We start from the raw sequence: 22,353 nt of genomic DNA on the forward strand, positions 1-22,353 counted from the left end.
GAGGGAATGCTACCCTCGCGGGGATAGTGAGCAAGCGGGAGTCTGGAGCGAGCACTTACCTGCGTGGTGGTGGAGGAAGAGGGAGGTGGAGAACAAGGCTGGAAGAAACTCAATATACGCCGTGTGTGGGCGCCAAGCCAAGAGCCTGTGCGCTGTAGGCGGCAGCAAAAATATGAAAAGCGCGTCACAATAGAAGGTCTGAGACAAGGGTAGAAGTTTCTGCAAAAGTGAAGGTGAGCGCGGCTCTGTGGGCACGTGTACCTGGGCGACGCAACGAACAAGACGATAGCGAGGAACATTGGACAGTTGGAACTCCAATCTTGAGTCTTTGAGGTCAACAGCGAATTGAGCCAGTATCGTAATGAAAAAGATAGACTTGCGTAGCATCGCGCTCGTATAGTCGGGCGGCCTGGCAACAGAACCACGTGATAACTGCGACACGAGCGTTTGTCGCGAGAAGTCCCATTGGCGGACACTGGTCGTCCGCACACACATCCATTATTTGCTTGTAATTGAGGTCAACTCGCGAAGAGTTAGCTCCTGACACTACCACGAGTTCTGGGTAGCGAGCAGTCGCTCTTCCCTGAGTAAGACAAATACCTGATGACGACACTGCCAACATCAACACCCACATTCAGCATGGCGAGCGCGCAGACTACCGGCACCGCCAGCTTCCTGAAGCTACCAACCGAGCTGCTCGACCAGATTGCCAGCCTCCTTCCTCGATCGGCTCTTCGTGCACTCGCCTTGACGTCAAAGAAGGCGAATGTCTCCGCCATCGACACCCTCTACAAGACTTACCTCAATCGTACAGCGCCGGCGAAAGCACCCTTTCATCTCTTCCTCCGCACGGTATGCGAGCGACCTGACCTTGCGGCGAAGGTGAAGCGCGTCGACATTCGCGGCTGGCGTTCCGAGTATGAGGTTGCGACAGGAGCTGCATGGCGGGGCGTGACTGAAGTCAGGGACGTCGACCAGATCGAGAAGAGTGGCCCATCGTTCACAAGCACAGAGAAGAGTGTGCGAGATTCAGCTGCAGCGAGATTCAAGTTGTTTGTCGGAGCTGCAGTCAAGGCCGGTATAGTCTCGGAGCCTACATCGCTTTCCGTATCGGCGCTGAAGGCGAGCATCGTATGGTACACAACACTGAAGGAGGACGGCGACTTTCTGCGACTTCTGGGACGGGGTGTGGAGGATGCGCAGCTTGTGCTGATGCTGGCTCTGCTACCCAACATGGAGGTCCTCCGTATTGATGGACTGAGCCCCTTTCCGCTCCTTGATTGGTAGGCTGTCCGTCGTAATGTTGGTTTGAGACGTGTGTTAACTTGTTGCACCAATATGCAGGCATCACTTCCTGTCTCGTTCCAGTACAGCACTTCGGAAGCTTTCCGGGCTGCATATTATCGGCTCGAATACCAACTCGAAAGAGCCAGTCGTCAAAAACAGTTTACAGTTTCTCGACATTACGCCCAACTTACTGCAGATTCGCCTGCTCGCTCTTGCCGCCGGTGGTCACAGTTTTACGCTTAGAGCGCTCCCTTCAAGCAAGCTCCAAAGTGTTGTCCTTGTAGAATGTGGAGTGAACGCTCGTCTCTTCCGCAAGATCATGCTCGGTCAACGAATACAGACTATCGCCTATCGTCCAGGTCAAGCCCAGGTTGAAGAGATCACAGGGTCTGACCTCTCTCTGCCACAGCTCCTGGCATTGTTCACAGACTCCAAATACTCGCTGGAAGCGCTTACCCTCTTTCCTTCTCAAGAGAGGCTTGAAAATGTCTTCTTCAAAGTCTTCGAAAAGCTCGAAAGATTGGAAGTACCTCTTGTGGATGTCCTGAATATCCCATACGACGAGCAAGACCCTGAGATCATCTACGATATCCTCAAAGACCAGCTTCCGGCTACCCTGAAACACATCACTCTCCGCTATCTGAATGGCTACCTTCAGGATAAGGCTGTCATAGAGCAACTGGCCGTGTTGAAGATGCAAGGCGTATTGCCGAACCTCAACAAAGCAACCTTCAACTTTACCAGTGCTGTGGCATCGTCATATTTCTCCGCGGCCATGGCCAGTTTCGGTGGTCCCGTAGGAGGGCTGGCTGCGAGTACTACGTGGGAAACTCTGCCAGAAATGGAGAAGATGGTCCAGAAAGACTTCGGCAAGCTGTACAAGGACGCAGGCATCTGCATGGTGGTAGAACAAACGGACTCGTGAAAAGTGGGCTAGTCAAGAAGCACATGAAGAAGCTACGAGAAGAGAGGCGAGGATCACACAAACAGCTTACGGTATTTCAAGGTCCTATGTATTCCGGCGTTGAAAGGTGATGGTTGCGTGAGGGTGTTTGGGCATCACAAGCAATACCAATTTGGGACTAGCCCGCTTCAAGTCTGTTCGCATTCCAGATCTCCAATGACATCACTCTCACAGAACGCCGTCCAATATCCACCATCCGTGACCAAATCGTTGCGCACTATCTACGGAACCACGGCATGTCTTCCAAGGGAACTACTGATTCCGTGGCGCAATGTGGCTCAGCAGGCACGTGGCGCTTTATTCGTTCGCCACGATGACGCGCACTCAACTGGAGCTCCCGTTCGCGCACGTAATGCCCTGGGTTATTAGCCCACCACCCCGCAGCTCACATTGCGACATTACCTGTTATACGTGATTTACATTAGATCTCTTTACCTTTACTCACCTACCTACACATTCGACTCTCAACCCTTTCACACCGATCACACATCATGGCAGACTTCGCACCACCACCAGTATGTACATCGCAATCGCAACTGTGGTGTCGCATGGCGTCGCTAACAGTAATCACAGGGCCCTCCCCCGCCAAAGGTACCCGAAGGCTGGAAGGCCGTCTGGAACCCGCAATACAACGAGTGGTTCTACGTCAACACCTACACAAAGCAGTCGCAATGGGACAAGCCAACCGAGGCCGTCTATCCCCCCGGCGAAGCCCCGCCCGCCGGCGCACCCCCCGGATATGCACCTCCAGCAAGTGGCGCGGTAGGCGGCTACCCCAGCGAGAAGGGAGGCTTTGGCAGCAACAACCCATACGCGAACACGAGCGAGGATGAGGCGCTTGCCAGGAGGCTGCAAGAAGAAGAACAAGCGCGCGCCAACGGACACCCGAGCGACACGCGCGGACATGCGAACGACTACTACCAGCAGCCTGGCCAGTCGCAACCACCACAGTACGGCGGCTATGGCCAGCAGACCACCAGCTCGTACCCGCAAGAGCAACATCACGACTCGAGTACACAAGACAAAGGGAGCAAGGGCAAAGGACTGCTAGGCAAGATCCTCGGAAAGGCCACTGGCTCATCACATTCATCGTCATCGCACGGCTACCCACCACAACAGCATGGCTACGGCCAGCCAGCATACGGTCACGCAGGATACGGAGGCGGCTATGGAGGAGGAGGTTACGGTCGGCCCATGGGCGGCGGTATGCCTATGGGAGGTGGCATGGGTGGCGGCAGGCGTCCGGGAGGCGGCGGCATGGGAGGCATGGCCCTTGGAGCCGGAGGAGGTCTGCTCGCAGGTGGGCTCATCGGATCAGCGATGGCAGGAGACGGTGGTGACACCTACGTCGAGAACAACTACGGTGATGATGATATGGGTGGAGGAGATATGGGCGGTGGTGATGACATGGGCGACATGGGCGGCGACTTTTAAAGCGACGCAGTCTCATCCTAATAGTCTCACGATTTTCCTTACTTGTATAGATACTAAGGTCACGCTTCCTCTGCTCTGATAGCAGAATAATATCTTCGTCTTAGCTCAAGTGCACACCTCTAAGGATGATTCTGGGAACATTCGCGCACATGTGAACTATGACGTACCTCAGTGGTCGGTTTAAATCTGACCGAAAAGTGCAACACCAACAACGCCACTCTCGCAACCCGACAACACCTTCATGCTAAGAGCAACTTCGCGCCTAACAAACATCATGGCAGCCGAACAGCAGAAGCGTAACATTGTCATTATCGGTAAGACTGGCCGAAAGTTTTCTATTTTCAATGACTTTTCTTACTAACAACTTCAGGTGGCGGCATCATTGGCTCAACTACAGCATACTTCCTGTCGCACCACCCAAGCTTTAACAAAGAGAGAAACAGCATCACGCTTTTAGAGGCTACTAAGATTGCTGGTGGTGCTTCAGGGAAAGCAGGTGGTCTTCTCGCATTATGGGCATACCCCAACTGCATCGTACCGTTAAGTTACAAACTGCATCAGGAGCTAGCTGAGAAGCATGGTGGCGCTGAGCGTTGGGGTTACCGAGCCGTGCACTGTGGTCAGGTCGATACGTACGGTGTTCTAGCCAAGAACAAGGGTGGCAAAGACGGTGCGAACGGCAAGAGCAAAGATGACTCGGTCAGTCTGCAGAAGCGCACTCAGAGAGCGATTGGGCTACTTCGCGCTGCTGGTGTACCGAAAGATCTCGATTGGGTGGCAGCGGATGGCATCAAGTCTTATGAAGAGATGGGCACGCCACTCACAACGGCGCAAGTACATCCATACCACTTCACCACAAGCATGGCGCAGCTCGCCGAAGAAAAGGGTGTCAAAATCGTCTACGGCTCTGCCACGAACATCAAACAAGAAGCCGGCGCCGTTAAATCCGTCTCCTACAAGAGCAAAGACTCAGGCGAAGAACACAAGCTCCCCGCCGACACCGTCATCCTCACAGCAGGCCCCTGGACAAAAACAGTCTGGAAGCCATCACCCATCTCCGCCCTACGCGCTCACAGCGTCACCATCCGCCCCTCGCGCCCCGTCTCCGCCTACGCCCTCTTCACCTCAATAGACATGCCCCGCGGCAACAACAAACGCGGTGAAACCGTAACACCAGAAATCTACGCCCGGCCCAACCAAGAAGTCTACGCCTGCGGCGAGGGAGACCACCTCGTTCCCTTACCCACATCTACAGATCTCGTGCAATGTGATGAGAGTAAGTGTCAGGAGATTTTCGATCAGGTCTCTGCTATTTCTGAGGAGCTGAGGGATGGAGAGGTTACGGCGAGACAAGCGTGTTATTTGCCTAATGTTAATAGGGGGAGTGGACCGCTTATTGGCAAGACGAGCGTGAAGGGCTTGCTGATGGGGGCCGGGCATACTTGTTGGGGGATTCAGAATGGGCCTGCGACGGGGAAGCTATTGAGTGAGTTTGTGTTTGAGGGGGAGGGGAAGAGTGCGCAGATTGGGAGTTTGGATCCGAGGAAGTTTGGGGTTTAGATGGCGTGGGTTGGGTAGGATCTAGTTTGAGTGATCGAAGCTATGATGATGTCCTTCAGTCGGCCGAGCCGCCATGGACACTGGAGGTGTCTTGTTTTGGTGATGGAATCTACTTTTTACGCTCTCACGTCTTTCAAGAATACCCTCTCTGCTTAGGCATACACATCGGTTCCTGTCGTCTGCGCGACATAGTGTTCTCTTCGTGAGAATTTTCGTAGCCGGTAGCGTTCACACCCAGTCCATGGCTCTTTCATTATAGTCTCTTGTGCCCCAGCCCACGCCATGCCCATTCTCTCCTTCAGTTTTGAGTGGAACGTTCAATTTAATATGTTAGAAAAGAAGTTGTTCATGTAGGAGAACAGATATTTATACGTTAGAGACCAGGGCTATCCACATCAACAACATAGTAAGCGCGTGTTTGTGTTCCTGGTAGCCACCTCGCACATGCGTTGAATAACCTCGATTTTCAGATGCCCAACAACATGTGTTGATGCCAATATTGTTTTCGCAACTGCTCTCACAGTGGAACATGTCTTGGTTGATGTAGAGTTTAACCCGACAGGGGCTCTCTTTCAACCGAACGCCATGTCTGGTCTATCTGTTCTTTTGAGGAGGACTGGCGAAGCAGAAACAATCTCATTTGTTGTTTACTTCGCTTTTTAGCGTTTTTAGGTTGGACATAGGAGTATGGTGCTGGATGTTGAGAAGTGCGCAGAGGAGAGGTTTTATAGATCCAACAGTCTACTAGTGGATCTGTAGATGGAGACGAGTGGCTGATAAAGCTCAGGCAATCCTCGAAATATCATTTTCGGTTCGCAATCGGCTGGCCAAAACATGGGTTGAGCGGCTCAAACTTTTGGATTAGGATCGGGATAATCGGATAGTCTGCACATACTGATACTGATAGTTTCCCCAACCACTCAGTCATAGTTTCCATTGTTTTCTTTTTGAGGTCGGAGGAAAGGCCATGTAGTGTGGTATGATCTGTTTTGTAGACTTCCGGAAGAGAGGAGTAAGATGGAGAGTAGGTCGAGAAACAGAATCGACAACTTTATAGTAACGCCCGCAGCGAATTCTCAAACTCATGAGAAGCGGATCCCACTGTTTTGGAGTAATTGCACAACGTAGACTGGTATCGTTGTACTGTGCTGAGTCGAAACCATGAGTGAGGCGGTATGGCTCTGATCTACCACGCGTTTGATGGAACTAAGTCTCGACAGGAACATACACAAGGCTGATATCGCTTTCGTAAGACAGCCAGAACATGCATTGCTTTAATGTCCGATTTTAGAAAGAGGTATCAGGCGAAAGATACTGATGAGTGAAAGGTATCAAAGTCTGCAGCCTTTATATAGTAGATTTCCAGGCCGGAAGATCGGCTAAAGACCATGCGGTAGAGGACAGGTAACTCTTGCGTGTCGTAACTTGTGGAAAACCAGAGCTCAGCATAACTCGGTGTTTAGATGATTCTTTTGTCCATCTCCAGCAGCCAACATCCAGAACCCCATTACTTGTTTCCCGCATTTATGTGTCGCTTTACGAAAAGACGTCAACGTAGCTGGGTAGGTACCTAGGTAGTCTGATGAGACCAAAACCGCACATAATTTGCTTTGTGAGACCAGCGCGGCCGCAAGATCATGCAGGGTCTCTTCCGCCTTTTCGTGCTTCTCTCCTCTTCCATAGGTCATCCATCTTTTGATTTGGTAAAATTGTTTGATGAAGTATTTGCAAAGAATAGGTGTAAGTTCAAAGGCGAGAGTATCTTTATAAGGCCAATAGAATCATGGCCTATGTTTTGGATATGTTTCTTTTGCGTCATCTGGAGTAGATGGATAGCAGATGCAGAAGTCCAAAGGAGAGAATCATAGATAGATGCTCGATGTTGTTCGTGTCACCATGTGTTTCCACTTGGCGTATTTTGGTTCGAACGGCGCTCACTTAGAGTCCCGTACTTTGAGAAGTCTCTCATGTTATAGGCTTCGAATTCTTTTCGACGACGGCAAAGTCATTTGCCGTCCAAGTCCATCTTTCAAGTATTCTCGCCGAAATCCCAGGCGAGGGCTATAGTACTCCTGTATCTTAATTCTAGACACCTCTTTCGTGCTTATACGAGCGAACAAATATCGTTTTAGAGTTCTAGAATAGACGTTGTTGTTATCGTAAAGACGAGTATACTAAGATAGGAGACGACTTTATAGGCATCAAAAGCACAAGCTAGCCAACTACTGCATACGGCTCTCAAAAATATCTTTAGGATCTTAGAAATACTGCGCAGATGTCGAAGTTGATCGCTCAGTCGTTTTTCTCGCAACTCTAGGAGAAGGGAGAAGCAGACTCCCACGACATGCATGAGTACTCCTGTCGTTTCTAAGACCTGCTTCTTGGCTGACCGGAGAGACAACACATGACTTTGCTTTCATCAGATTTTGATTTATAGCGCATGAATCAGGATCGTTTGAAGCGACCCATGATCGTTGTTGTTGGGTGTTTGAATCCAGGCAACACCTCTCCATCATGACCTCCATGTACACTTTTAAGTTGGAAAAGAGAGGAAATGTTTTTTGTAACTCTGTCAATAAAAGAGGTGTATTTATATTGGTACCAGTTATCGTCTGAGTGCCGGATGTGCCGCCAAAGTCTTGCATCTTGAATCAGTAACGTAGTTGTTAACGTGTCGCCGACATGCATGTTGGTGCCAGTATTTTTGGTAGATTTTGTGACTGATGACACCCTTCGAGTAGTTTTTTTTTCGTTCGCTCGCTCGATTCCATCAACCACATATTAAACATGTTTTGGTATTTGACCTAGGCGAGGCGAGGCGACAGCACCCATATGGAGACATGGACTTGTATTTGGCCCGATGCGATAACATCGCGGCCGTGGATTCCAACGTATCGTTGTGACCCCGAGGTTTCGTTTCAGGAAAGTGGATGGAGGAGTAATCAACTAACTCCAGCAGTCGTCGGAAGCGTTTAAGTACTCGTTGCACTAGTCCGCGAGAGGAGGGTGATGAAGACCGTAGGACCCGTTACTCGTCGCTCATGTCTCGATGCCTTAAAATTTTGAGTTCAAACACCCAAACGCTAACGCCGACACATGGGGTCATTGTGTCGATGTTTCGTAGCTTCGAAATTTCCGGCTTGAATGTATGTTTGGGATGGCGCAGGCCAAAGTCGACAAGTTAGCGGCGATGGTGTATTCAGGAAGACATGTCGCTCTCGCTGGAGAAGGGAAGGCCAAACACATATGTAGCCACAGGCAATATTTGAATAATAGTGTCTTTGAGACCGGGCTCGAGAACATGAGGCACTCGAAGCTGGATTTCTTTTGTGATGGAGAGTGCTCGGAAGGTTGGGCAAGAGAAGCCATGAGATATTGTTGACGTCGTTTTTAGAGAAAAAAACCAGCGATGGTCTTCAAGTCCACATAAGCGCCACTGGCGATTTTTTGGTAAGAAAAGATGGAAACTTTGAGAGAGTATGAGGACAAGAGAGCATGGCCAGAAAGCTGGTTTATATACACCAGTAGCGCGGGCTTTGAACCGCGGAACCGCTTGTACTGCTGACCATCATCATCACCACCAACGCAGCATTCACATACCCAATCGCGCGCATCGACATGGACCATTCGACTCATTTATCCAGCTTCGCATTCCGACGAAGCCGTCCCAACAACTAGGATTCTATCAACAGAGTGCTCAAACACACTTATCAAAGCCATACAATCCCTTTTCCGTATCCTACGCTATCCAGCATCTACCCAAAGGAGCCAACGAGTCACAACGACACTCACTCAAATATCATCGAGGTCCTCTTCCTCAGCCCTGCTCTTCTTGCCATCGCCATTCAGCCTGTCCATCCTGACATCCTCGTGCCTCCTAGTCTCATTCATACCGCCGCTCATGGCCATGGCTTGGCGGCCAGTATCCGAGCTCTCGAGGAAAGCGCGAAGACGCTCCTTGCCGACTTCAAGACCTTGTGTGGAGGCGGCGTTGGCCATGCGTGCCATGGGGCCCCATAGGTTGAGGGTGTAGGTTACGTAGGCGCCGACGGCGAGAAGGATGAGGAAGATGAAGTATACTGGGTTGCGGAGGACTGAGAAAGGTCAGTATATAGGTAACGGAAAGCAGAGACGACTTTGAGACTTACCGGCTACGATCTCGTTCCAACCTAGCGCAAGGAGGAGACCGTAGAAGTACAACGGAACTTGCGTGATACCGCCAATCGCGCTACGCTTAGCTTCCACGTACACACCATCTGCGGTCTTCTTGAAGCGGATCAGGAGATCGGCTTGCTTGGCGTCAGAGAGGATGGTCATCTCTTCTTCCAGCGTCTTGCCCTCCTCGTCGTCTAAGCCACCGATGGGTGTCAGATCGTCTTCATCCGCAGCGGTCGCCGACGCAGGAGCCTCGCCGATCCAGGCGTCGAGCGGCGGAGGACTTGATGTTTTCGCCAGCTTGAAACGGGCAAGGAGTGGGATGACGGTGATCGTCGACTCGCGGGCTTTGGTGTAGATACCCTCGATGTCGTCTGTAGGTCGCCATATTCTTGGAACGCCATGCTCGTCATAGCGGAACTTGTCTTCAAAGTTCTCTCTCAGTTTCAACAGAATGTTGCCCTCCATGACCTCCTCGTCAATCTTTGCGCGGAGCACAGCCCACGACTTCCGTCGTAGCCTCCACAGACCGACCTCAACTTCTTCGGGGCTAGCATCGAAGCTGGATGCGCGGTCAGTGAATCGCTTCTCGGCGCTCGAGACAGTTTCAGTGAAGATAGTCCAGACACGGTCCCAGAGATCTTTCTCTGTTGGTGGTCGCTCGCCATGCTCGGGCGCGCCAGAACCGCCTCGACCGGATCCGAGCTTGTTGAATTCCAGGCCGACAGACTCATCTAGTCTTGATCGTACCCAGCGCTCGATTCGTGTGGCCAGACGCCTCATCTCCTCCTTGCGCAGACGGCCAGAGACGTCATCAAGGTCCTTCTTGTAGATCTTCAACTCGTTCTCGTGACTGCTCCAGGCCGCGCCTTCGATGGCCATGGCCTTCGCATCTTCTTCAAATTTGGCAAGCGCCTGCTTCTTTTCTGAAGCAACAATCTGTGCGAAGTCGTATGTGCCCTTCTTCTGACCGCTCTTCACCGCCGCGCTGACGGCTTCGCTGAAGGACTCCACTCCAGACTTGTGAGCAGCCGTGAGTTGCTTCTGAAACAGTGCCTTCAACCGAGTGTCCACCTTGCCCTCGAGTTCTGCCTGCTTCCGCTTGTAGACGCCCTTGTGGTATCGGCTCGCGTTCGTGTCGAAGTCTTTGAAGACCTTTGTTCGTGCAGCGCTCATCGCAGGGCCGAGGTCGGCAATGACAGAAAGCTGGCCTGTCCGAGCATGCTCGGCTTGTTGGTCCTCCAGTGGTGTGATCTTCTCGTCGAAAGCAACGAGGACCTCCCGCGAGATCTCGTCACAGCGGAACTGGGCCAACAGCTCTTGCTGCGTAGGCAGATCCAAGTCCTTGTTGTTGACAATTTGATCCCATACACCCTCCGCGTATGCCGAGAAACCGTCTGCGGGAATCCGTCGGTGGTATTGGGGCAGGAAGATGGGCGCCGATGCCTCGTCGATGAGTCCGCTTTTCCTCGGGTCATTGTATCCTTCCTTGAACCGCCTGCTAAGCTGTGTGACTGCCTCCTCAAACTTCTCTGGTTGTAGGATCTTGTGTGGGAGGGCGACAAAGGCGAAGTCGAAGTAGTCTTCTATCCGCGAGTTCTCGAGGCCGTTGGGTTTTGAGATGGTCGACCATAGTTTGGAGAGGTCTTGTATTAAGGTGTTCTGTAGGTTCTTGAGGGGTGTCGTGCCGAGGTGGTCGCGGATGACGAAGAATAAGAGGGATCTGGGGGTTGATCTAAGGAATTGTCAGCATGCGAAGGTCCAGGATAGTCGTAACACTTACTGGCTGTCCTTGACGAAGAGCTGTAGGTTGACTTCGAACACAGTCTTGAGCAGGCCCATATTGGCACCCTGGTACAATCCAACCTGGTGTTCCCAGATGTTGACGATGAGGACCTCGCTCGTGGCAAGCGCGAACAGGGCGCTCTTGCGCTCAAAGTCCTGGTCCTCGCCTCGCTCTCTGCCGTCGGTACCCTCAACGTCCATTACGAGGATGTTCTCGGCCATGTTGGAGCCGCCCTCCTCGCGCTTGTTCTTGCTCATCCAGATTCCCTTTGTTGTCTGGCGGCGCTCCTGCTCGGACATGACGCCGAACTGGGTGCCGAAGAGGTAGTTGAGCAGCGTCGACTTTCCGGTAGACTGCGAGCCAAAGACGGATATGAGGTGGTAGTTGAAGCCGGCGGGGATAACCTTCTCGATGTTGAGATATGTAGAGACGTTTGTGCTACATGGCGAGAACCCATTAGCCTGCTGCCCCTCTGCCCAATTGCCTGCACGCGGAGAAGACATACTTGAACATCTTGTCCTCGTCGATGACCTGGATGCCATGTTCGTAGGCACTTTTGTCGACATTGTCGCCGACGCCGGCAAAGTGGGCGTTCATCATGAGCGAGGGGGACGTGTGGTGTTTGACGTTGCTGGGACGGCCCTGGCCATTCACTTTGAGGGAATCGTCGGCCATGGTTGCTTGGTGTACAGTCCAGCCGAGAGCTGCACGTGGTGCGGGAAGAATAATGGCGTTGTTAGGGGTGAAAGCTGGCCGTTGATGTCACAGGCCGACCGCTTCTGGAGCGTCGACGCCCATTCGCCGCTGCACCCTGGCCCTGATCCTCGCTTAAGCCCAGGCGGTGGTTGCTGCCGTACGGATGACGGTCGCCTGCATCATGCCCTCTGTTTGTATACAGGCTTTGAGACACTCATTCCTGCTGCCTCTCTCACGTGCTGTTGCCCCGAGGACGGCGATCTGAACCATGGTTGAGCGCGGCAGTGGGGATGCACGTTACGATCGTGGGCAGGAACAAATCATCACGGCTTGGCATCGCTTTCACGGTACTATCACTGGGTCGCTTGACAGGACGTTCCTGAAGATAAACGTGTCCTTAGAACAGGTGCCGATAAGCTACCGAAATCTGGGAGATCGCCGTAAGGATCGCTCTAGATGTCTTCGCTCAACAGCGCGGGCGTTCTAGCAACAAGAATAATTCAACCCCCACTACGCGTGCTATGACACCGCCAACACCATCTCTAGTCTCAGAAATCCCTATGTCCCTTACCACCACTAACCATATCCCCACTGATCTTGCTAATTTCCTCGCTATTCTTGACCCAAGCCTTTGTCGCATCCTCGAACACTCCGTCCCCAAACTTGTTCTTGCACCACGCCAGCACCTTCTCCGCCTCGTCTCTTATCCTCTTCTCGATGCCCTCTTCATCATCCGTCCTTTCACTCTTCTTCTTGCTTCGAAATTGCTCAACAGCATCGATCAGACTCTTGGGCTCATCATCGCCATAGACAAACTCGATCAGCGAGGAAGAGATGGAAGAGTTGCTGCCAACTTGTTTTGCAACTTCATCATCAAGTTTCTGACCATCTTCTTTATGTTTGGGTTGATAACCTTCACATGCGTCTGCGACGTCGCTTATCCAGGCTCTTGCGTTGTTGAAGTCGCCCTCCGCGCGGTGCAAGATACCGTGTAGCAGCATTCCCTCCACAGCTGGTGGGGCCTGCATGTGCCGGACTAGAAAGTGCGCAGACTCCAAGTCATGGTTGAGGATATGTAGCAGTGCTTCGATGGTCGGGTGGACATGTAGGTCTGCGATTGTCGCCGTGAGTTGTGCGTCCTGCGCTTTCTTGGGTGGGTGGACGAGATTGGTGTTGGGTATGAGCTTCTGTGATATCGTTTCCAGAGTTCGTGACACGTTGAATTGACTCATTTCTTCGTTTTGCTTAGTAGAATCGAAGCTGCTGGTGTTGGTTGCACGCGAAGAGATGATTTCTCAAGTCTGGCCAAGACGCGATGGTGAAGAGACGATATTGTGATCTCGGTTGTAATCAAACTCGAAGACACCATCATAAAACAGAAAGTCTCACAACATGTATGCGCCAGCTAGCCTCGTCGCGAAAGCATGTGACGTGCTTGATGCACCAACTCAGGAACGCAGACGTCATGATGGACCCTGAGAATCATACAGCCGACACGTGCAGGGCTGAAGGGTTCGCAAAAGGAATTCGCTATAGTTTTGAGATGTAAATGTAGCATCAAATAGCACAATGCAGTGAACGAATGATGTAGTATAAGAATGTGATTTTCGTAGATGCGCTAAACCGCGCTCATGTGTGCATACAACGCATTATGATCCAACTGCCTAAACACAACCTAGTCGTACAGATATAACAGGTACAAGGTCAGGGTTGTAGTATTTTGCATCCAAACGCCGGAAAATGAGGACGAAGATTGTGGAAGGACAACGAGGAGGCCGTATCGAGCGCGAATCGAGAGGTTGGAAGTTGGGTTGAAGGTATTCGAAGTCGTAGTAGGGGAATATCAGCTCAACCCACGCTTAAGCCTTGTTCTTGTTCTGCTCTTCCTCCTTCTCAGCCTTCTTCTCCTTCTTGTTAGCAGCATCAGCATGCTGCTTAGCCTCATGCTTCTTTTCCGCAGCAGCAGCCTTGCGCTCCTTCTCGCGTTGCTCCTCAGCCTCTACCATTTCTGTATCAATAAGTTAGCTAGCTGTTCCCCATACATAACTGATAGTTCTGCACATACCTCTCCACTGGTCCTCTCCAGCATATCTCTCGTGGTGAATCTTCTTCTCGATAACATGCTTATGTTCGGGATCATTCGGGTCGATAACCCGGATTGTCTCCCACCTTCCCTTGCCCTTGGCCGCGTCCGCACCTTCAATCGCAAAACTGCCTAGCAGCGCTGCCAGTGTGCCACCCTGTGCGTACATACGCGCCTGCACTAGCTTTTGTGATCCGCTCAGGTAGGGGTTGCGGTTGACCATGTGCCATGATCCCGCCATGGAGACGACCCAGAAACCAAAGAGAAGCGGGTATCGGTTGTTGGTTGCCCATTCTTTGGCGCGCTCGACGACGGTCTTATTTTGTTCGTAGAGGGCTTCGCGCTCCTTCTCTCGCTCGACTTGACGCTTCTTCTCGGGTGTGTGTTCGATGTCGTATGCTGCGGAGGCTCGGTCGGCGGCAATGACGGCTGTGGGGTAGCATTGTTAGCAGTTGAGCTTCGGACCTTTGCAGTGGGCCAGAACGTACCGACGAATGTTCCTGTTGAGGCGACAAGGAAGGCTCGGAACGGAACTGTGAGGGCTCGGAAAGAGTGGTATCTTCTGCTCGCGGCCATGACAGCTGCAGCACCTACCGCCGTACCAATGGCACCGCCTATTGAACCGCCCTTGATTGTGGCACTTGAAGCTGTCAATACAAAGTTCCTGTTGCCATTCGAGGACGAAACTCACTTGTAATGCGCTGCCTCCTCTTCTTTGGTAAGAACCTTCATCTTGTTTTATGTAGAAACTGCTCCGATTCGGAATTTGGGCGTATGGTGGATGTTCGTAGGGGTGTGGCGGTTGTCGAGAGTTGTGCGTCAGGTATACGCTTAGTGTTGGATGTTTGGACGAGTAGGTGTATGGAGTTGAATGGGTATATAAAATATGACGGCGCACGCGGCGACTTATTAAAAGATAACGCAATGCTCAAAACTCATGGTGACGTCGCCGAACTTCCGGCGCCGCTAGACCCACGTTGACATGTGCGGGCAGTGATGAGGTAAGGCCCTTTCGGCAGGCCCTGCCTAGCTCTACGTCCCTCCAGGGCTGGGCCGATTATCGTGCGCTGAGAGATCAGGTCACCGATGCATGATCGAGTGAGTATACCTCGAGAGGACTTCTTTTGCTGTTCATTTCTTGCAAGTCTACGTTGGATGTAGGAACATTTAACACGTTTTGGGATGCGCTCCCAGCGAACCATGACTCCCTCCTCAAGATGCTCTGCCTCGCAGCAATTCCATCAGAAATGCATCACCCATGCGCATTCACTACCCTGACACCTACATGCAGGCAGCCGCTAAGTAAGGCTCTGTAAGCTTGTGAGCAATGCATCCCCGGTTTGTTCCTGCTCGGCAAGTTCTCGCGTGTCGCATGCTCTTCGGATTCTGTGCCGAAGCGGCATCTCTTAGTTGCCGCTCGCCGCTCGCACTGTTCAGACTCAGCAGATATGCGGCCAACCTTCCCTCTCTTCTACATGAGGCTATGCGAGTCCCTCAGAACGTGATTCTCGATGAAACAGCTTGAAGTTTTCACCAACCCTGATTGTCGTCTTCCCGGCATGTGCAAGCTCTTTCCCGGCCATGCCCGAGTTGCCACCGAAGCCCGTACAAACTCCAGGATTCACCGAGCGGCTCCGCACGTTGACATCCACGACAAGACGGGTAGCAACGTCTGTCTCTTATGTTCACTCATCAGTTCCCATCACTGCGGTAAAGCCACGAACTCTTCCCAACACATCAAAAGCAGTGATACATGCAATAGGTCATCATGTTTCTTATTTCCATCGAAGAATACATACATCCGATGACAGCATTATCGTAACCGTATTACCTCGTGATTAGTCTGCTTCCGAAAGAAGGATAAGTATGTAGGTACAATCCAGTTCATTGTTCACCATATCGTCTTCTCCAGCTTTTGCCTCCATAATCCTACTAAGTATCTCAGGGCCGATGAAAGTGTTGGGATAAACAAGAAAGAACATGTCCGTGATAAGGCGTGTCCAGGAATCGATGCTTTTCCAACTGACTGTAGGAAATGCGTACTTTCGTTTTAAGCCAATGGTCTTCGACAATTTGTTCGACATTGATCTTAGCTTTTGGGCATATCCACGATACCTTCTTCGAGATCGAGCGAGCGGTGCACTGGCTGATAATACCCAACGATACGTATGTGGACAAAGACATGTACACGCGCAAATACGTCTTTAACGGAATGCGCCAAAACTGGGGCGCGGTGCGGGGTTGCCATAGCGGGGAAGCATGCCTGCCGGAGGTCCTGGGCGTGTCGCAAGGGCAGGGTTGCAGCAGAGCATGGCGACGCGCGAGCCGTACTTGGAACCGCGGAGAGAGACCATGTGCTTACGAATGTGGCCGCCAATGAGCTCGCGATGCTGGGTACCACTGTTGGTCAAGACATACTGGATGAGATAGTTGCCGAACTGATCACCAGCGACTTTGACAAGGTTAGCTATAGCCCACGGATCAGGGATGCTTTGGACTTACTATCAATAAGAGGCATGCGTGGGCGATCGGGGCGAGCTTCGCATACGCGGTCCAAGTAACGGTCTAGGAACTCGTTGCCACCAATCTTCAGGCACTTCTCGATGACCTTGGAAGCATACTGGTCCATGCTGTACTCTGTACTGAAGCGGAGGATGTGATCGATAGCGCGGCTACGATCAGCGGGCGCACCATGCTCGCAGATATGCTGGATGCACCAGTTGCCGAATTGACCGTGGGCGATGACATCTATGCTAGCGAGCACCTCGTTGATGCAGGGACGCTAATGCCAGTTAGTATGGATTGAGAATTGATCGGTGGAGTCTCCGCATACCTTGTCTTCCTCAAGGCAGTTCTCGAAGATGTTCTGTACGACCAGGCTGCCCGTCTCGCCCAATGCGACTTCGTGCCACATGCCTCGTAAAGCTTCGTTGACGTAGCGCATGATCTGGGGTGGAGAGTCGCTCCAACGAAGTTCAAAGAGCTTCTGCCAGACGTGGCAAGCGTAGCGGTGGATGACAGTCTCTGGGATGCGACGAAGCAGCTCGTGCACCATAGTCGCTTTGTACTCTTCCGGGACGCAGTCGAAGGCCTTCTGGATAACATGGCAGCCAAATGCATCCATGCTCAACGCGAGAGTATTGCCACGAATGGCTTGTGCGATTGCAATGACTTGATCGTGCGTACCATGCTCGAAGCAACGCTGTACGAGGAAGTTGCCGAAGCGGTTGACCATCAATGCATAAGCTTGGGAGATGATTGCCTCCACAATCTCATACTTCTGCTCTGGTGTGCCTACCTTGAGCTTCTGCTGAAGGAATATGGAAGCCTGCTGGTCGTTGTTGCAGATGATCTTATCGACGATGTACTTCCAGTTGCAGCTCATGTTTCGGTCCAACAGGCGACGATAGTTCATGGGCTCGACAGGGGGCACGTACTGAGAAGTACCCGCCTCACTCGGAGCCTATGTCTTGTCAGTAAGATTCGAGGTTCTGCATGCAGTAGTGGCGTCTTACCTGAGAGTTCCATGGGGACGGTCCCATGCCATTTGCTACGTTGAACTCGTTCGCATCTGGCGACAATCTGCTCGCCATGGTACCAATCGGAGCCGGATGGCCTATCGGATACATGGGCGGCATAGCGTACTGATTGTAACTCGGATCGAAAGCCGAACTAGGGCGGCTAGGTGGATTACTCAGTCCATTTCCCATGCCCATGTTCATACCGTTGAAGTTGTTGTTCATGGGGTTAGGCATGCCATTACCCATACCGGCGTTGAAGCCGTTGGACATCCCGCTACTGCGGAAGCTCTGGTCGAGAGGGAAGTGAGTAGGCTCGTTCAGGAAGCCATTGCGACGATAGCCTGACTGAGCAGGTTGTGGACGGGCCTGAGGCTGGGGCTGGGGCTGCACCTGGGGCTGGTATGAGTTGCCGAAGCTGTTGTTGCTGGTATAGGCTGGGCGAGCAGGCTCATTGCCCCAACCGTAGTTGCTTCGAGTTGAAGCATTGAACTTGTTCTGCAAGCTGGTGAGAGTCTGCTCAGTGACATCACCAGGATAGTTGTAGTCAGCCTCTGACGATTGGCTCAGGTGCTCCATGGTCGACCGGGCCACATGATGGCTGTGCATCTCCTGATTGACGCGGTTGACTTCGTTGCGGGCTTCTTGTAGTTCTAGCTTAAGCTTTTGCAGCTCGCACGCCTCGACGAGGATGATCGAGCCGTCCAACTCCGTCGACGGGGTAGATGCGAAGTCGTCGGTGGCCGGTGTGATGGGGATCGATCCGTTGGAGGAGCTATACGGGTCGTGCGGAGGGGAGCGTCCATTCAGGCGCTGCAAGAGCGAGTCCATGACGGCTGACTCCTCGTGAGCACCCATCTTGGGCTTCTGGGTAGGTCAGCTTGGTCGATGTGAGAGGTGGCGGCGGTGAGCCTGCAGCAAACTTTGGATTGTACTGACCTTATAGCCGTCGAATGAGTCGTGCTGCTGCAGCATAGGCGCTTGATTGCCCAGGGTAGAAGAACCGAGTGGTCGCTTCATGCCCTGTGTATTGCAAGTCAACGATGAGCCAAACGCACGTTGGAAGGCATATGGGTATTGGTGCAGGCTCATGCTGCCTACCGCCTGACCCAGCACCTCTGGCGAGGTGTCAATCCTGAGATCGCCGGCCTTGGAGAATCGATTGGGGCCCTTGCGGGGTGTGGGGGAGCCGTCGGAAGTTATGTTGGAGCTCATAGTAGCGGAGCTTGGAAGAGTGGGTAGATGACTTAGATCCGAGAGGCGACCGACGTGTCAAGGCTATATGGTGAAGAGTGCGGTTCTGAAGGCGGCTGGAAACAAATCTGGGGTTATTGGGCAAATGGGCAGATAATATGCAGAACGGAGACTCGGTGCAGCTCGTTTGGCGACGTAAATGGCCAATGTAGATGCAGAAGCGACGAGGAAACAGCTCAAATGTACATAAATCAGTAGGTCGCAGAGGGCGTTGTCGCAAGGAAAGGACGACAGTTGTGGGAAGAAGGAAGAGATCGAGGAGAGGGTGAGTAAAGAAAGCGGGAGAAGCGGGGTGATGACAATAGAAGCTGCCGAAAGAGACGAGGTGAGCGCGAGTAGGTGCCCAGGTGGAAGGCGCGTCGCGTCGGGACGCGTCGCACTCGTCTTCACCTCAGCAAACGGAAAGATTATTGTAGAAAGAGAAATCAAGGATACAGTTACTAAGATCGGTCCGCCCTATATCTCCACTCGTTGCATTCATGTCAAAGCTCGTATAGCCTCACTCCCGCACTGAAAGTTGATGAGACATATTGAGCCTTCGGTATCCGCAGCTACCTACCACATCTTCGAGCTTGGACCTGCGCACCACTTACCCACTTTCTATGACGCTGCTGGGAGTGACCTCCCAGTCAGAATCAAAGAAGCCCATAGCTAAGACGCCTTCAATACCCTTCCATTTCGCGCTCTCACCAAAGACAACGAAATCGGGTTGACCGACGCCTGTCAACAGGGGAACGATACGGGATGCCTGTCGCAACCCCTCATCATCAGCACCCCACAGGACGAGCTCGAGGCGCTCGTCTGGTAGTGGTCGTAGAAACGCTGCACCTCTAGCTTCCTCCCCGTATGTCTGGTCTTGCCCACGATAGTCGCGGATGGTAATTTCAGAGTCGCCAAACTGAATCGGGAAGTTGCTTTCACTTTCTTTGAGACTTGCGCCGACAGCTAGAGTGATAATGTTATTGGTGTATTTGGAGTTGGCAGAGTCTGCTGTAGAAGAGACGATGTTGGCATCTGCTTGGAAGTACTGGTGTAGATTGCGTGAAGTCTGCAGTGCAATGTACGACGAATTGGCAGAGCCTGGGTGCCTGATAGTGAACGGCCCATGGGTGCGAAGAATAGCCGTCATGGAGCCCAGTTGTCGGCCACTTCTCTCATGTTGCGCAGAATCTGCAGTACGTGAGCCGATCTTCCAGCCTTCGTCTATCTTGTGAACACGAATGACAGAGTCGGTCGTAGATGTTGCCTCTGCTAGTTGCAATTGATGCCCATCGATAGTCACAGACTCCTTCCAGAGGGCAGTATTGAACTCAAGCTCTCGTACGTTGGACGTTTTGATGACGTGCCCCCGAACACCGACCTTGCCATAGCGTCCCGGGTCGTCTAGTTGTTTGACTTGGATGCCGTTCTTACTCCCCATGTCCCCAGGATCGCCGACCATGATAAGAAAATGCTCCATTTTCCGGGGCAGATCATCTCTGTTCTTAGCTTGGGTGTAGTAGAAGTCTACCAATTCCGGTGTTGTCATGACCCCGTCGAACCAGTGGTTTGCGCCCGCTACTTCGTTGTAACTAGCTTTGGCTCCTGTAACTCCTGAACTGACTCCTGTGCGATACAGCTGCTCCGCAAGTAGGCGGCCATTGTAAGCGGGAACGTTGTCATCAACCTCACCGTGCTGCTGTTGAACAGGAATTCCATGCGCGTTAGGCATGAGCATTTCATGCCGATAATTATTTAACGAGGCACTGACGACTGCTGTACGTCCTGGATCTGCAGGCTGCCATAGATGGTATGGCACGTACACCTGAATACTGGCGTAGCCTGAAACCGGTGCTGCTGCGAGTACCTTGTCTGGTCGGTGAGTGAGGGCATACCAAGTACCCTGCCCACCATTGGAGTGCCCTGAGACTATCCAGCGGTCTGTGTCGATACCGTATCCGGTCCAGTAATTGTCCGCGATCCAGGTTGGAATCGCAGCTACTGCGGCTTCAACGTCGGCGAAGCCCCAGTTGTGCCAGTCATCGCCGGACCATGGCGTGACACCTGTTGGGAACAGGACCCATGCACACAGATCAGAGACAGGATCCAGAGCACCAGTAACTTGTGGATTTTCCGCTTCAAGACCAGCTCCATGCAGTTGCAGCAGCAAAGGCAGCTTCGATTGTCCCGGTGGGCATGTTGCGTTCCTTGCTGGAGGCCGAAGCATAGCATATGAAGCTATGCCGCCCGGGTGTAGATAAGTGACCTTGTGGGGCCTGTAGATATCGACATGATTCAGCTTTTGGGATACACGTAGGGTGTTCTGATACGTTCCACCAACGGACTGGTACGTGATGTCGTAATCCAAGGATGAGGCGTTGTTGGTAGAGAGAGATACTTCAAAGACGATGGGCCTCGTTTGACCTGAAACAATAGTGATGGACATGCGCGAGCCTTCGTACGTATCAGAGTCGCCCTGGTCAGCAATATCAGTATCTTCGCGTAACAATGACTGAGCGCCCGTTGTCCACCCGGCGAAAGAGACGTGCGAGCTCACATCTGAGGGCTGAATGCTCAGGATCTCGATATCCTCTTCCCCAGTGTTCCTCAAGTATACCGATCCAATTGACGAGGCAAGCTGTCCGTCGATGACATCGGCTACCAGAATACCAGGTTTTGCCAATTCTAGAGACCCTGTGACCTTCTGCACATCAACGACCACATCAATGGTGGGCTCCAGAATACCTCCAAAAGCCCTGACATCGCGGGCTAGGCGAAGATCGATTCTGTGTGAGCCAGGCTTAAGATGCAGAACAGGAGGTGCGTTCCGGTAGCTGTAGTAGTCTCCTCCAAAGTAGTGCTGGTCATCCACCCAGTATTCCAAGATAGCGTCCGTGTGCAAGATTAGATGTTGAGTCTCATTGCCGCTAACGATGAGTTCGCCGCGAGCCCAGGCCTGGTATTGGACAGCAGCCCACCCGTATACGACCTTCAGGAAGTCCCAGTCAACGTTGGAGTACGCCACGCTCAAGGAAGCGTTGGCCGATGTAGCATCGTTCAAAGTCTGTACGGCCTGGGTGACGTTCCATGATGCGGTCCCGTTGGTAGGCAACGAGCTTCGAAACGTCGCATTGTGGTCATATTGGAGGTTTCTGAAGCCGCCGTAGTACTCGAGTGGATCGGCACCCCACGTGGCTTCTACATGATGTTGGCATGTTGTTTCCGCGTCACCACGGTCAATGACGTACCTCTTGTTCCTACTTGAAATGGCCCTAAGACGTGCCATGTGTCGTTGAAGGAAATCAAGGAGGCACTCTCCTGCCGGCTCACTAGGTGTAGTGGGGCGACGACCGGCCCATGTTCCGCAGCATGACCCAATTGCAGCAGGAGGAGGATAGTACAGAATAAATACGGCAGCGACGGCCGGTTCATCGGAACAGACATACTCGGGGTTGCACGAAGCCTCGACACATGATGAAGAGCGAAAGAGGTGGTTTTGAAAAGAACGTCGTTATCGCTGCAGAAGATCTCTGCCCGACATAGCAGGTGCGGAAGACATGGTAGGTCCCGAAATCATCAACGGACCTTGGCTGACGAGGGCTGGTGATTTGCTATCCCTGTCGGCTGCACGACGCCC

General features: G+C 52.4%; 7 protein-coding genes across 7 annotated transcripts; 3 read left to right on the top strand and 4 right to left on the bottom strand.

Moving 5' to 3' along the window:
* Positions 1 to 639: 639 nt before the first annotated feature.
* J4E93_003463 (uncharacterized protein) lies at positions 640 to 2,212 on the top strand (the record flags this gene model as incomplete). The annotated part of the gene is made up of 2 exons (XM_049341399.1): positions 640 to 1,283; positions 1,345 to 2,212. The coding sequence occupies 2 exons, from the start codon at positions 640 to 642 to the stop codon at positions 2,210 to 2,212; spliced, it is 1,512 nt and encodes a 503-aa protein (XP_049200904.1).
* Positions 2,213 to 2,742: 530 nt separating this feature from the next.
* On the top strand, positions 2,743 to 3,685 carry J4E93_003464 (uncharacterized protein; the record flags this gene model as incomplete). Its single annotated transcript, XM_049341400.1, has 2 exons — positions 2,743 to 2,766; positions 2,825 to 3,685. The coding sequence occupies 2 exons, from the start codon at positions 2,743 to 2,745 to the stop codon at positions 3,683 to 3,685; spliced, it is 885 nt and encodes a 294-aa protein (XP_049200905.1).
* A 274-nt stretch (positions 3,686 to 3,959) lies between these two features.
* Positions 3,960 to 5,245, top strand: J4E93_003465 (uncharacterized protein; the record flags this gene model as incomplete). Its single annotated transcript, XM_049341401.1, has 2 exons — positions 3,960 to 3,999; positions 4,056 to 5,245. The coding sequence occupies 2 exons, from the start codon at positions 3,960 to 3,962 to the stop codon at positions 5,243 to 5,245; spliced, it is 1,230 nt and encodes a 409-aa protein (XP_049200906.1).
* A 3,792-nt stretch (positions 5,246 to 9,037) lies between these two features.
* On the bottom strand, positions 9,038 to 11,861 carry SEY1 (Dynamin-like GTPase that mediates homotypic ER fusion; the record flags this gene model as incomplete). The annotated part of the gene is made up of 4 exons (XM_049341402.1): positions 9,038 to 9,339; positions 9,394 to 11,135; positions 11,184 to 11,624; positions 11,692 to 11,861. 4 exons carry the CDS (start codon positions 11,859 to 11,861, stop codon positions 9,038 to 9,040), a joined length of 2,655 nt encoding a protein of 884 aa, XP_049200907.1.
* A 569-nt stretch (positions 11,862 to 12,430) lies between these two features.
* J4E93_003467 (uncharacterized protein) lies at positions 12,431 to 13,114 on the bottom strand (the record flags this gene model as incomplete). The annotated part of the gene is made up of 1 exon (XM_049341403.1): positions 12,431 to 13,114. One exon carries the CDS (start codon positions 13,112 to 13,114, stop codon positions 12,431 to 12,433), a length of 684 nt encoding a protein of 227 aa, XP_049200908.1.
* A 627-nt stretch (positions 13,115 to 13,741) lies between these two features.
* On the bottom strand, positions 13,742 to 14,697 carry J4E93_003468 (uncharacterized protein; the record flags this gene model as incomplete). The annotated part of the gene is made up of 4 exons (XM_049341404.1): positions 13,742 to 13,890; positions 13,948 to 14,394; positions 14,454 to 14,605; positions 14,657 to 14,697. The coding sequence occupies 4 exons, from the start codon at positions 14,695 to 14,697 to the stop codon at positions 13,742 to 13,744; spliced, it is 789 nt and encodes a 262-aa protein (XP_049200909.1).
* Positions 14,698 to 16,169: 1,472 nt separating this feature from the next.
* On the bottom strand, positions 16,170 to 22,148 carry J4E93_003469 (uncharacterized protein; the record flags this gene model as incomplete). Its single annotated transcript, XM_049341405.1, has 7 exons — positions 16,170 to 16,417; positions 16,468 to 16,747; positions 16,799 to 17,428; positions 17,481 to 18,350; positions 18,423 to 18,729; positions 19,331 to 21,914; positions 21,965 to 22,148. 7 exons carry the CDS (start codon positions 22,146 to 22,148, stop codon positions 16,170 to 16,172), a joined length of 5,103 nt encoding a protein of 1,700 aa, XP_049200910.1.
* Positions 22,149 to 22,353: the final 205 nt, after the last annotated feature.

The sequence above is a fragment of the Alternaria ventricosa genome (assembly GCF_023758065.1).
Source record: "Alternaria ventricosa strain BMP 2768 chromosome Unknown scaffold_5, whole genome shotgun sequence".
Taxonomy (NCBI): domain Eukaryota; kingdom Fungi; phylum Ascomycota; class Dothideomycetes; order Pleosporales; family Pleosporaceae; genus Alternaria; species Alternaria ventricosa.